Genomic DNA, 14426 nt, shown 5'->3' with positions numbered 1-14426 from the left:
ACGACTCCCTTGCCAGTGGCAGATAAGGGATAAGGCTTCCCATAAACTAGTATATTATAATTACTACCCTTGTTTAATCACTCATATCAGTCCCTGCCTCAGTCTATGGGGGTAACGCATCCAACCTGCTAATGAGTAGACTCGTGGAGAAGTTACCCATAGCAACCAATCAGCTACTAGCTAGCATTTATCAGGTGCTTTCTACAAAATGATAATACCACACACATGCAAATACGCTTTGAGGGCAATTCAATTCAGTATGATCATACATTGCATGTTTCAGCGTGACGTACGTGCGATGTGCAATGCGCACATCTCCTGTACATACAGATATGCCCAGAAACATCTGTGCCGCTTGCGCAGCAAATCGCTCCACGCATAGTACGACACTCTCGTGCCCGCAAAATGGTTACGCGCGCTCCGTTCGCACCAGCGATCCCATAAGATTGCATGGTGCAATCGCAGTGCGCGCCATAATGTACCATAGCATTTGCAGCTGCGGGTAATCGCATGGCGCAATGCGTGCGCACATTTGTAGCGCGATCAGCAATGATGTAACTGGACGCATCTGTATGGTAGCCTGACATTGTTCATCTTCCAGCGCACCCTTGGTTAAATGCCCAATGTAGGGGCGATGTAGAGTGCCATTGCCAGAGTTTACACGCCTTCCCAACGGTGTATCATCTGCATCGCAGGTAATTGAATCGGTACCATTAGGTTGAATTATGTCCAAAGTCAAACTACTAGTGTGGCCTGCAGTAGGAAACAAGCAAAGAAAACCCACATGGGGGAGGACATAAAATCCTACATGGATAGTGCAGTCGTTGGAACAAAAGCCATGGCCTGGGCACTGCGAGTCAGCAATGCTATCTACTGTGCAACTGTGCGGCTGGGCAGCAGATAATTACTACTGACAATACCTCCAACTGTGTAAATATATATTATATGTATTGAAAGTTTACTTTTTTATTCTACTCTACATTGTGCTGCCATAAAGGAACTTCTCTTGAAGATAACACTTGCCGTAACTCCAGACATCACTCTGATGGGTGAACTTCCGGTAGTGAATGCACTCCAGGGCCATCCATTTAACTGGCATCTGAATATAGAAAGATATAGTAAGGTTATAGTAAGTCTGTGCAAACAAGTTACCAAATAAGTAATCCATGATTGCTCATAAGGGCAATGGCTGTACACCGTAGAGGTCCTTTACCCAAAAGCAGCTGCTTCACATAAATAAATACAATGCAGCCTACAGTAGGAGGCGCTGTGCACCGTCATTTGGCCCTAGTGCGTCTAGATGTAACCTGCTGGGCACAGGTTTGTGTAGGAGCCGCAGTTTGCACTGGCAGACGGGAGAAGTTGGGCGGAGTGAAGGCTTTCTCTGCAAAGTACCAAGTGGGCACAGTGGTGCGCCCTGATTGGCAAAGCTGTGCAGAAAGGAGATTGTAGTTTGCAGAGCAATATTACTGAAGTAAGATAAAGGTTTGAATAAAGCATTTCGGGCCATATTCAATTAGCGGCGAAAAGCCGTTTTTTGCTAAAAAGTTTTGCCGGTGACGTCATTTCGCAGGCGGAAACTTTTACCCGTATTCAATTGTTGAGACTTTTTGACGGTGCGAAAACGCAATGCAATGCACCCAGCGGAAAAGTTTTGCCTATGAATAGCTGGCGGAAAAACGTGCAGAATTGCGGCTTTGGGGTGCAAAGGTGGGGAAACCACCCTGCACTCTCAGGACAGGTCCCCAAAGGTAAACTGCGTCAAAAAAATCCAAAAAAAGAATGAAAGAACACCTCAAAAAAATACTTTGAAAAAGGGGGGCGAAAAAGTTCAAAGTTGGGGTACAAACTTAAAAACTAGCAAAATAGACTTTGGGGGGGTCTGCAAGTATGGGGGAGGTGTTTTTTTGGATTGCAGGTGCATTTTTAATGCTTTTAAAGACCTCACTTTAGCAATTTTTAACAATGTCAGCACCCATTTTCATGTACCCCAAATCTGCTGGGATTACTTATTTTTGCCAATAAAACAGCAATATGCTATTCTTCACCACTTGTGCAAATACGCACAAATAGCACCAATTGAGAGCATTTATGCACCCCAAATAACTCCAGCAGGGATATTCGGGGTATCCATAGTGATCCCCCATGTCAGTGCATCTTTTGGGGGGTGTCAGGCTGATTTCCCCATATCTGCCAGCACTTTTCGCCTGTTTAAGTTTCGCTGGGACGCGTTTTTGCGTCCTTTGGAATTGAATACGGGGATAAGCAGGAACGCGCGCAATAAATTTTTCACACGCAAAACCAGCGAAGTCGGCGAAAAGTCCGGCATGCGAAAAGTACGGGACTTTTGCTTCTAATTGATTGCGGACCTTCCACTCTGCAAAAGGACTTCAATTCTGCACCACATTAGTAATGTTACAGGATCCTGCCTCTTAATGGCACCCATTTTACACCCGCATGTTACCCTTGCAGAGTTCCATCGCCCCTATGACTTGCTTTTAAAACAAATACTTCAATAATATAAAAGGGCACCACACTTCCATTCCCAAGTCTTCAGCAAGTGCCAGAGCTATACAATCTGCTTTTCTATTGTAAGTCAGAGCCGGAACTATAAGATCGGGACTGTGGGGCATTTATAAGGAATGGACAGACGATAAGAGATAAATCAGGCTAAGCTAATCAATAGGGATACATAGGACAGTTTCATGTAATCAGATGGTTCTAAATGGGTGGGAGGTTGGACTTGTTTTGCAAAGAGGTTGTCGGACAATTGTGGAGGCGACTCTAGGCCTGATTCAGCAAGGAACGCAAAGGCTAATACGCACGCAATCGGTCGATTGTTGTGTACTGCGCATGCATTGTAGTGCGCAAACTAGCAATTGCGTTCGGAACTGCGATTGTAGAGGCTACGCAGACCCAGAGTAAAGTGAGTGACAGGAAGTGCGTTTGTGGGTGGTGACGGCGGGGTGGTCGAGCGAACGCAGACTTGCCAGTGCATTGCAACGCCGTTGCAGGGGCGTGCATAATTATCCACTGTGTGGCTATAAGCAGCCGTAGCACTGATAGCGTGTGTAAGGTCAGGGCTGGTGTAAGTGTGCATATGGGTCAGATGTTACTCGATGTTACCGATTGTTGCCCTAGTATACGGATGTGAGTAAGGGGAAGTGGACGTCCTTATGTCTGTCTGCTATTGCAATGTGAATGCAAACAGTTAAATAGCGCCGCTGACATTAGCAACTGCGCTGCGTGCGTGTAAGCAGAATTGCGATCCGTAGTGAGTCAGGCCCTCTGTGTATTATGGGTCATTACCCGCTGGCTGACAGCCCCTGGGGGACCTTGGGAACAAATCGATTCTTGGGGGAAATCCATTTTTGTTTTGCGCTTTTTCTCTTAGCGCTGGAGTTTTCAGGCACAAATTAATAGCACTAAATGGGCAGTTACTGTAATAACAATTATAGGGCCTGATTCAGACCCACTCGCAAGCGGCTGTCCGCTCGCAAGTGGGTCGATGGTGTGCACTGCGCATGCGCACGACGGAGGGAGCTCCGTCGTGCGCATGCGCCAGACGCGACGAGCGAAGGACTTTCCTTCGCTCGTTGTGTCTGATCAAAGGGGGCGTGCTGTCGATGTTGATTGACAGCACGCCCCCTTTGGTGGGCGTGCCGGGGGCGTGCCTCCCAGACGGGGGCGTTCCCAAGGGAACGCCTACCGTCAGAAGCCGGCCCACTGACATCACAGTGGCGATGGTCGCGATGGTCAAGACCATCGCGGCCATCAACCTGCACGCTCGTATAGGCTGTGGGTGGTGACCCACAGCAATACGAGCGTCCAGGAGGATGCTCCATAATTATGGAGGACGGCCCTCATTCAGAGTGTGCGCTCTGCTCAGAGCGTCCGGCTCTGAATGAGGGCCATAATCCGCAGATTTCATAATCACATAGGAACCACAAAGGCAGAGAGAGCTCTGGTCACAAGAGCTTACATTCTAGAGGGAGAGAGAGGGCTTCATTCAGAGCCGCTTGTAAGCGGCCGCTCGTTCGTTCCGAGCGATGTTCGCACATCTGCGCATGCGTACGGATTGTAATACGCATGCGCGAACCAGTCAGTGCGGCCGAAAATCGTGTGCTCGCTAAATAGCGAATGCCTACTATTTTGAGTGACAGAAGGAGGCGTATGTGGGTGGTAACGGGCGTTTTATGGGTGTGCATAATTAGAACAGCAGCGTCATTGACCACGTCACTTGGTTATTTTATAGTCAGAACCGCTCGCAAGATTGCGGTAGGAAAAACCAACCACAAGAATAGCGAGCATTTCATACGCCGTTCGATGTACTCGATTAATCTAATAAATAACGGACATGACGTATGATGCGAGCGGCCAGGGGGCGTTTTTTTTCAAAATTACGACCGCAAGTTTTGTTCGCTCGTTCAGACATAGAGGCGTCAATAGACCGCAAAGAGCGAACGGTTAATTTGAATAGCCACCCCTTTTTTCTGAACGAGCGAGCGCAAATAGCGTCCGGCTCTGAATCAGGCCTGAAGTTCATTGTTTCAGGTTCTCCTACAATAGTTATAGAAATGTGTCACTGTTGGTTAATGTGTCGGGTTTATTTAGCTCACTTGTCTCTTTTTACACTATAGGGGGGCCAATTGTAACAGTCAGCGATTTGCGGGAGCCGAAGCAATTCATTTCATTTGATTTAAAGTGCCAATTAACTTAAAGGCAAAACCAGGTTATTTGCTGCTTTAAATCTAGCGACTATTGTTTAGCTAAAAAAAAAAGAATGCTTAATAGGTTACATGTGTGAGTTGTATTCATTGTAGAGAGAGAAAGTGAGTGAGGAAGAGAGAAAAAGAGAAAGAGATACAATTTGTATACTGTCACTATTACGGGATCCCGGCACAGCTGAAATGCCATAACCGTGCTGCGGGCATAGCACCAGCTGAGACCATGAAATGCCATAACCATGCTGCGGGTATAGCACCAGCTGAGACCATGAAATGCCATAACCGTGCTGCGGGCATAGCATCAGCTGAGACCATGAAACAGCGAGATACTGATAGCTGCTTACTTTGCCGCCATCGGCATTGTATTCCTTCTCATCTCCTTCTAGTAGACGTGCCAGTCCAAAGTCTGTGATCTTCACATGGTTGGGAAACTTCACCAGCACATTCCGGGCAGCGAGGTCTCGGTGCACTAACCGGCGTTCCTCCAGGTACATCATGCCCTGTCGTGCAAGAAAACACAAGGCAGTAGTTTCAGGCATCAGTTATTTTCAAGGATGTGGTCACCCTACATGGGTAGCACCAGTACCTCTCATTGGCACAGGATGACATTGGCAAGGGACTATCTGAAGAGAACAAGACTCTTCGATCAAGCAACGTAAGCATAATATACTGTGTATGTACAATTCAAAGATATATGTAATCACAAACAGAATCACAAAATAAGCAAGCAACCGGCACCACTGTTGGTGCATGTTCTAAAGAAACAGGTATATATCCTTATCATTGGTCTAAATGCGCCCCGAGCCCACTAATGACTGATAAATACACAGAGGGCCTGATTCAGAGCCGCTCGTAAGCGGCCGCTCGTTCGCTCTGAGCGATGTTCACACAACTGCGCATGCGTATGGGTCGTAATGCGCATACGCAAACCAGTCATTGCGGTCTGAAATCGTGCGCTCGCAAAACAGCGAGGCGCTGCTAATTTGATTGACAGAATGTACCGTTTGTGGGTGGTAACAGGGGAAGGTGCTTGAAAACGGGGGAGTGGAGATCCGAACGCAGGCGTGCCAAACGGTCAAAAGGGCGTTTAATGGGAGTGCATAATTAGTAAAGGAGCGTCATCGACCACGTCACTTGGTTGTCTTTTAGCCTGAACTGCTCGCAGTGATAGCGTTAGGATAAACCTACCACAAGCACTGCGAGCAGTTCAGATGCCTTTCGATGTACCCGATTAATCTAATAAATACCGGAGATGATGTGTGATGCGAACGGCAAAGGGGCGTCTTTACAAAATAGCGAGCGCATTTTTCGTTTGCTCGCTCAGATATAGAGGCGTCAACAAACCGCAAAAAGCAAGCGCTCAATTTAAATAGCCGGCCCCTTTTTAGGAACGACGGTCCGCAAATAGCATCCGGCTCTGAATCAGGCCCTGAGCACAATATACATTGATGAATCAGTAAAGCATGTCAATGTGGTTATACAGTAAGGGGGGGAATCCCGGCGAATTACCCTTGTAAGGAGATGAAATTAGTGGGGTTTACACCCCTTATTAATCCGCAGAGGTGGACTTTTCCAGAGAGTGAGCAGGAAAAGGCACCAGCGGGTATTAAACGCATGGGAGAAAAACATATTTTCTGCAGTTTGATTAGAATCCGTGGGTTAGCACGTAATAACCCCTGATTTACTGCACGGGTAAACTGCTATTTAATTGAATACCATTTCCCTGAGCGGTGCGGATAATTAGCTGCGGGGTAAACATCACGGATAATTGGATTCCCCCCTATGGGTCTGATTCTGTCGGACACTGTAGCGGTTTTGCTCCTATACCCTGGCGTACATCAGTGCGTTTGCATGTGCCAGGACTGAGACGCCCAGTGTCGGCATCTTTAGAGGCACAAATACCACTAGGAGCGTCTTTAGCCGCCACCATCGGTCGGACATGGACGCTAGTGCCATCGCGGCTGCGATTTCACAAAGAAGCGCAGCTGCAAAATATGCTAATAGTTTACCCGGGCATAGGGGCGCCCGCTGCTGCCTTCTCATCTGCATCTGGCGTTGCGTACCAGCATAAATATCGGTAACATCGATGCACATCGACCAGCCATGCAGACCTTGCGGCAGGCCTGACCTGTCTGAAATACATGTGTAGGAGATCGCAATGGCTAATTTCTGCACGCCCATGTAACGCCATTTAAATGGTAGAGGAGACACACCTGCGTTTTTTTAACACCCCCCCCCCCCCCGTTATCTTCCCCAAACACTAACTACCTGGCACTCACTTTGCGTATGGGTTCCCTGTGCATGCGGAGTCGCAAAACAATCGCTGCATGTGCGCAGTGCAGCTTTGACGCATGCGCAATAGCAAAAAATTGCTCATTCTGCGGAAAAATCGCCAATGCGTACATCCAGGGGTGAAGGAACTACTATAGGGCCAGGAGCCCCCTTTTCTCGCGTTTGGTATCTCATTCTATGACAGCTGTAACAGTGCTGTAGATATACACAGACTCCCAATCATTTGTTCATTTCCGTCAGTGTTTCTGGAGTTGGCCAACCCCAGTTTAATTGTTTATTTTACTCTAAAAAATTATTTTTACATTATTAAATAAATATCATTATTAATATTAACTACCAATTAGTACAGTAGCTGTTAGAAAGATAGATACATTTAAATGTTCATCTTAAAAATGTACCTTTTTCATAGACATTAACCTAGTTTTATTCAGATATCGTTGACAGCCTAACCTCATTTAAATGGGAGTAGTTTTAAATCTATAGCCACTACGTCACTGGTTATGGTATGTGCTATAATATCTGGTATGTGCTATACGATCTGGCGACAATGAGACTGCTGCTAAAGTTGTAAACCGTCCGCAGGCCGCAATTATTCGCTCTCTGTTCCATTGTCGTACAACTGACAAGAACAGTCCACGGGAAGTGCAACTTTCCGGTCTCGTGTGTCTGCTAATGCTGACTGCAAATTTGTGATAGGAAATGAGTGGGGCTTGTAAGAAAGAAAAAAAAGCGTTTGCAGGATGAAACTGTACGCAGAACAAACAGGAAGATACGTCGTCGAGCTCAAATAAAGCTATTATCGCTTCATCCCCAATTTCATGTCATTAATCTCCATTCGCTTTTGCATAGAAGGGGGGACGGGACGCAACAAACAAAAATCATAGGGGGGGGCAATTGCTCCCTCTGCCCCCCTGGTTCCTATGCCCAGGGGGCACAGAGGGGGGGGGCAGGTACTAATTGCCCTGGCCCAGGCTTGTTGGAGGGGCCCAGGTCCAGCGTTGACCCACCACCTTACCTCACAGCAGTGTGTACTGGGCTGCAGTGAGAGACTGCTCGCGGCTGCCTGCAATGCCTGTGGGGGAGCGATCACCCTGATCACGCCGCCCACTGGCTTTGCGCTGGGCTGGGGGGCTCACAGCGTCCCTCTCCCCGGCACGCAGCTTGACTCTTTAAAATTCTTTTTTTATCCTATGGGGACGTGGCCACGTCTCCCCCAGTTAGGCCAAGTACACTTCCTCCCGGGCCCGGCACGGCTCTCTACGCCCCTGCATACATCTCTCAATCTGTCCCTGTGTGCAGTTAGTGTGTACTCCTGTAACATACTCAAGTTTCAGAGTCATGCTCTTCTGCCTGACAGTTCTATTGTGGTCCTAGCTGTCAGTGTCACCCTTTCTCTCCTTATTATTATTAACACCTTATTTATTAGCAGATATTTATACAGTGCAGAAAAATTTCCCAGCGCTTTACAGGGGCATGTAGTTGAAATACTGTTGGCCGGGAAGCTGTCTGTATAAATCCTGGCATCTAAAGCCCGACACGGGACTAAAAATAGGTGTCGAAATCCTGACGCCCGTCTAGATCCCGCCACCAGAATCTCGACAAACGGCTTCCCCAACGAAGCTCTTACTATAGCTCTAAAACGCTACAGTCGAGGGTTAGGTTTAGGCACCCCCGGGGGGACTTAGGGTTAGGTACCCCCCAGGGAGGGTTAGGGTTAGGATGCGGGGAGGGGGGGTTAGGTACCACCAAGGGGAGGTTAGGGATAGGCACCCCCCAGGGAGGGTTAGGTTTAGGGTGCGGAGGGGGAGGTGAGGGTTAGGCACCCCCAAAGGAGGGTTAGGGTCAGGGGGGAGAGGGGGAGGGTTAGTGTACTTAAGTGCCCCTGTCGGGATCTCTCATGATCGGACTTCCAGCGTCGGTATTTCACCCAACGGCTATTCAGGCACCGGGATATCATACCTAACCCCTTTACAGAGGATAATTCAGTCATTTACATCAGCCCCTGCCCCAGTGGAGCTTATAATCTATGGGTCTGATTCAGAGATGTACGCTATAGCACTACCAACTGGCTGCATTGCATCCGAAGACGCAGCATCGGGTCAACTGAATGAATATCAGACATCTGTGTAACCCACAGGCTATTCAGTTTGTCCGGCAAAATCCAGTGAAGCAGTCACCGGCTTCAGCTGGCAAGGAAAATGGGTCCGCCGCCCCCCCCCCCCCCGTTATGTGGAACGCTGCCCGTGGCTGCCTCGAAAGCCAGGAGCTTGTCAAACTTGCTGCGGTATTTGGGGTACTGCAAAGGCCTTCACAGGACCTAATCTGCACATTCTCAGTACTGCTCCTGCCCATGCGCAGAGTCTCGATCATCGGCGATTTACCTGAACATCAGAGTTTTGTAAATCTCTGAATCACGCCCTACATTCCCTACACATTGTGACAAACACAGACTTCATTAATTTGATCAGAAGCCATTTAGCCTACCAATGGTTTCTGAGCAAAAGTCAGAAGACAAGGAGGAAACCCACGCATACACAGGAAGAATGTATAAACTCCACACAAATAGAGCACTGGTTGGAATTGAACTCGAGACCTCAGTGCTGTAGGGGAGCAGTACTAAATTCTTGTAAGAATATTTATGGCTACATCTCTTAATTAGTTATCAAAAGTGCTAGTATGCTTATTATTACATGTTCTTTTTATGATTTAGCTGTGTATATATATCAACCTGTGTTTCACGTTCGATTTTGCCCCTACGCTTTCCGTGTTGTGTATTTCTATGGTTTTATTTTAAGTTTCTCCATCGAGTAAAAAGCAGTGTGTCTCCATTTACACTAATCTCAGGTGCCCCCCCCCTGGCCATTTGCTATGCTGGAAAAGTACAAGTATGCAGCTGGAAAACCCAAGTAAATAAATAATTGTCCCCTTCCTGCCAGTGAGTGTTCATTTAGCATAAACAGCCTCAATGCACAGAGTAAATTAATGGCACAGGCTCCCATGGCAATCCTCCAATTCTTCTCTTCTCCCTATTAATATTGTACACTTGGATGTTAAGACTGTTAGACAAGATCCATGCTCTGTGTAGGTATCCTGAGCACATTCATTCTGTTGTGGGTTGCTTGCTATTAATGAACTATCCAGGTGTCTTGACAGATAAGCCAACAATACCTCAATGCCTGTCTCCTGTTCTCCCCATAGAATTTCATACTAGCTCTGCAGACTTGTTCTATTACAGAGCCTGGAGTGTACACAGTATCTAGTTACAGTAACGTGCTACTTTACTGCGCTTTCATCCCTCAGTTATAACGGCTATAGTTCTGTTAGCTGCACCTATCTGAATGCATCCAGCGGATCAACCTGATGTTTTCGTGAGCCTTCCGTACACACTGCACATTGTTAATGACATATTTTCCGTGCAGCATGGCTGATGCGATATATCGGTACTACTAGAAGTCTTTGCATAGTGAATTGGTGGACACACTAAAAGATCGGAACAACATGTAATTGATCAGCTCTACACATGATATAGCTTCTAGTGTGTACTAAGCTTAAGAGATGGCCGAGGGCAGCCCCATACAACGCCATTGGGTAGAACTATGAAGTTTCACCGGCCACGGGCTTTCGGACTGAAATTGTTCTGGTACAGGGGCCTCACATCACTATTGGGTGCTACTAGCACTATGTAACTGTCATAGTCGATGAGAGGTTCAGGAACAACGTCCCAGCTTGTTCCTGATTGCACTGAGGACCTCATTCAGAGCCGCTCGCAAAATGCGAGCGCTCGCTCTGAATGAGGGCGGCCGCTTCTCTATAATGAGCCGGCCTCCTGGCCGCTCGCTAAGCTGTGGGTGACCACCCACAGCTTTAGCGAGTGGCCAGGTTGATGGTCGCGATGGTCAAGACCATTGCGGCCATCGGGGCTTGCGACGAGACCCTTGTGGTAGGGTCTTGTCTGCCGCAAGCCCCAGTGAGCTTTCGGCTCTAATAGAGCCGGAAGCTCACCACTGACATCACAAACGGAAATGCCTCCATTTGGCAAGCCATCCCTCCACCCCGCCTACAAAACGGTGCGAGCTGTCGATTACCATCGACAGCCGCCCCTTTTGTAGTGAGCCCCGGAGCGAGAGAATTTCTCTCTCGCTCCGGGGCTTGCACACGCGCAATGCGGCCACTGCGCGTGCGCAGGGCCTCAACATCGACCAGCTTGCGAGTGGGTCTGAATGAGACCCAGAGTGTATGTACTGAGGGGTTATGGGAGGGGCGGGTAGTGTATATTCCGGAGGATGAGTTGGTAGACAGGGCAGTATATGTTCTTCTTTAAACAGTCAAAAGCCAACATTACCACCATTGAGGATGGGCTTGGCTGTAGTGGGCGCAGGGGGTGCCATTGCTATGGGGACCAGAGGCTTAGGGGACCCAGCTCACCTGCACCCAGGACATAAAGTTGTCTACCAAATTGTATTCCAATACAAACTGGGGCACTACTGTGTGGCATAATATGTACTGGGGCACTGTGGCATAATGTGAACTGGGGAAATGAGTGTCATAATGTGAACTGGGGTCACTTTGCGGCATAATGTGAACTGAGGTGATGCGTGGTTTAATGTAATTTGGGGCAATGTGTGGCATAATGTGAACTGGGGCATTACTAGGGAACTACTAAGTGGCGTAAGATGAACCAGGGCACTACCACAGGCATGTGCAGAAGCCGGCACAGGGACCTCCCCTTCTGCCAGATTATGGACTATCTCGTCCTCCCCTACCTCTAGGACATAGACTACTCACCTGGGCACCTCCTGTGCCAGCTTCTGCACATACCTATGGGCACTACTAAGGGAAATAAAATTAACTAGGGCAGAGGTTCCAACTACGGTCCTCAAGGCTCCCCAACAGTTCAGGTTTTAGAGATATCTATGGTTGAGCACAAGTGGTTAAATCAAATTGACTGAGGTACTAATTAAGTCACCTGTGCTCAACCATGGATATCTCTAAAACCTGGACTGTTGGGGAGCCTTCAGGACCGTGTTTGGGAACCTCTGAACTAGGGCAATACTATGGAAAATAAAATTAACTAGGGCACTACTATGGGGCATAACATGAACTAGGGCACTACTATGGGGCATAACATGAACTAGGGCACTACTGTGGGGCATAACATGAACTAGTGCACTACTGTGGGGCATAACATGAACTAGGGCACTACTATGGGGCATAACATTAACTAGGGCACTACTATGGGGCATAACATGAACTAGGGCACTACTATGGGGCATAACATGAACTAGGGCACTACTATGGGGCATAACATGAACTAGGGCACTACTATGGTTTATAAAATGTACAACTACTGTGGAGTCTCTTCAAAATATTGCCATGGGGCCCAAAAAGTTCTGGCTAAGCCCCTGCCAATGAGGCTTCTGGTACAGCAAAATAGAAGCTCCCTGCAGTTCTCATAGTGCAGAATCAGTAAAACACTTTCCATGCCGAAATGGATGATGTCAGAATAAAATGTATATAACACAATTAAGCCTAGAATCGTTTTTCTCAGGGATCCACACATTGTGGGAAGTACAAGGACAGCCCTGAGCTTGCTATTCATATAGGGGTTATTGAAGTCTGCATGGCAATACACCCCAATCTGCCACTAATTGCTGTCGGGTGTCACTGCTCTAGGTCCTCTGCTTAACATATCTTTCTACATGAAATGGCTAATGCAATTACAGGAATCACAATTAGCCACAAAACATCCATTTACACCGTGCTATGGGCATCCCAATCTGAGAGTTCACCCTAAAAGTGAGAAACCTTTTGTGTCTCAGAAGACCAATTAGCATCTAGTAATTGTAGTGAAGGTGAGAGGCTAATGAGCAGTTACTGTATTCAGAACAATGCACATGAGCAGGAAATCATGTACAGGTAAGAGATGTATCGCTCTAGAATGTAATCTATATGGTATGTGGGCCTGATTCAGAGATGTATGCAAACCCGATGGTTTACGTACATCCAGGGGCGTTTCGAGAGAGGAGGGGGCCCGTGTGCAGTCTCAGTCACAGGCTCCCACCTCTCAGTCCGGCAGCAGGCGGCGCACTGAGCGCAGGGCGGTCAGCCCCGCACTGATAGACTCTGGGTACTTGAGTGTGCCTAGAGTCTATAGCGCATGCGCAGGTCACCGGGACATTTTTTCCCTGTACTGCGCATGCGCATAACGACGGGTAAATAGCCACAGCGGTCATTTTCCAGGCATTTTTACAGCGCTGACACCGACGCCGACGTGGGACTCCCATAAGTATACTATGGGTGCAAGGTGTGCGGTGCAGGCCCCCCCTGGACCCAGGGGCCCGTGTGCACCGCACACCCTGCACCCATTATAAATATGCCCCTGCGTACATCTACAATGGTGTGAGATCTGCATATGCACAGAGGCCGCACTGTGGGCCCTGATCAGAGCCGGACGCTCTGACCAGAGCGCTCGCTCTGAATCAGGGCCCTCCTCCCTCAACTTGGAGCGGCCTCATGGACGCTCGCATAGCTGTGGGTTACCACCCACAGCTATAGCGAGCATCCATGATGATGGTCGCGATGGTCAAGACCATCGCGACCATTGGGCTTGCGACGGAGACCCTGCGGTAGGGATCTCGCTGCCGCAAGCCCTGGAGTGATTTTGGCTCTATCAGAGCCAAAATCACTCCCACTGACATCACTAGTGATGTCAGTGGGGCCGGATTCAGACGGTAGGCGTTCCCATGGGAACGCCTCCGTCTGGCAGCCACGCCCCCGGCACGCCCACCAAAGGGGGCATGCTGTCAATCAACATCGACAGCACACCCCTTTTGGTGCGAGACCCATAACGACGGCTTGGCCGTCGATATTCGGGTCTCGCGCATGCGCACGATGGAGCTCCCTCCGTCGTGCGCATGCGCAATTTGGCACCATCGACCCGCTTGCGAGCGTCTGCGCTCACGAGCGGGTCTGAATGACCCCCTGTGCATGTATCTCCTAAGCCGCAGCATGACTTACAAGCTGCAGCCGTCATGGGGCGACGACTGACCGCGTTCTCGAAAATGAAGGGGGGGGGCTGTCGGCCCCATTTTTCGAGGAGTGCCGAGGCCAGTGTCTGCATGTCCGGACACGGCATCACTGATCCTGGCAGTATGAAAACACCGGCCATCCTGAGTAATCTAAGGCTTACTAAGGGGTCTATTTACTAAGCAGTGTTAGGAGACAGAGTGAAAAGTGATAAGAAAGTGATAAGGTGCCAGCCAATCAGCTCCCAACTGTCATCTCACAGGCTGTGTTTGAAAAATAACAGTTGGGAGCTGATTGGCTGGCACCTTATCACTTTCTTATCACTTTTCACTCTGTCTCCTAACACTGCTTAGTAAATAGACCCCTCAGACTGATCGAAGC

At 48.5% G+C, this 14426-nt stretch overlaps 1 protein-coding gene across 1 annotated transcript in view; it reads right to left on the bottom strand.

The window, feature by feature from the left end:
- Positions 1–5227, bottom strand: part of LOC148430738 (receptor tyrosine-protein kinase erbB-4-like) — a gene marked incomplete at its 5' end in the record, with an annotated part of 60573 nt that extends 55346 nt beyond the window's left edge. Inside the window, 2 exons of the mRNA XM_088466503.1 lie at positions 1024–1099; positions 5072–5227. Of these exons, the coding sequence (XP_088322629.1) occupies positions 1024–1099; positions 5072–5227 (232 nt within the window). The remainder of the gene's footprint in view (positions 1–1023; positions 1100–5071) is intronic.
- Between the last annotated feature and the right edge of the window lie 9199 nt (positions 5228–14426).

This window comes from Taudactylus pleione, unplaced genomic scaffold (genome assembly GCF_031769625.1).
Source record: "Taudactylus pleione unplaced genomic scaffold, aTauple2 ptg003327l, whole genome shotgun sequence".
In the NCBI taxonomy this organism is placed as follows: domain Eukaryota; kingdom Metazoa; phylum Chordata; class Amphibia; order Anura; family Myobatrachidae; genus Taudactylus; species Taudactylus pleione.
Note: the sequence above shows the minus strand (reverse complement) of the source record. Positions and strands in the feature narration are given on the sequence as shown.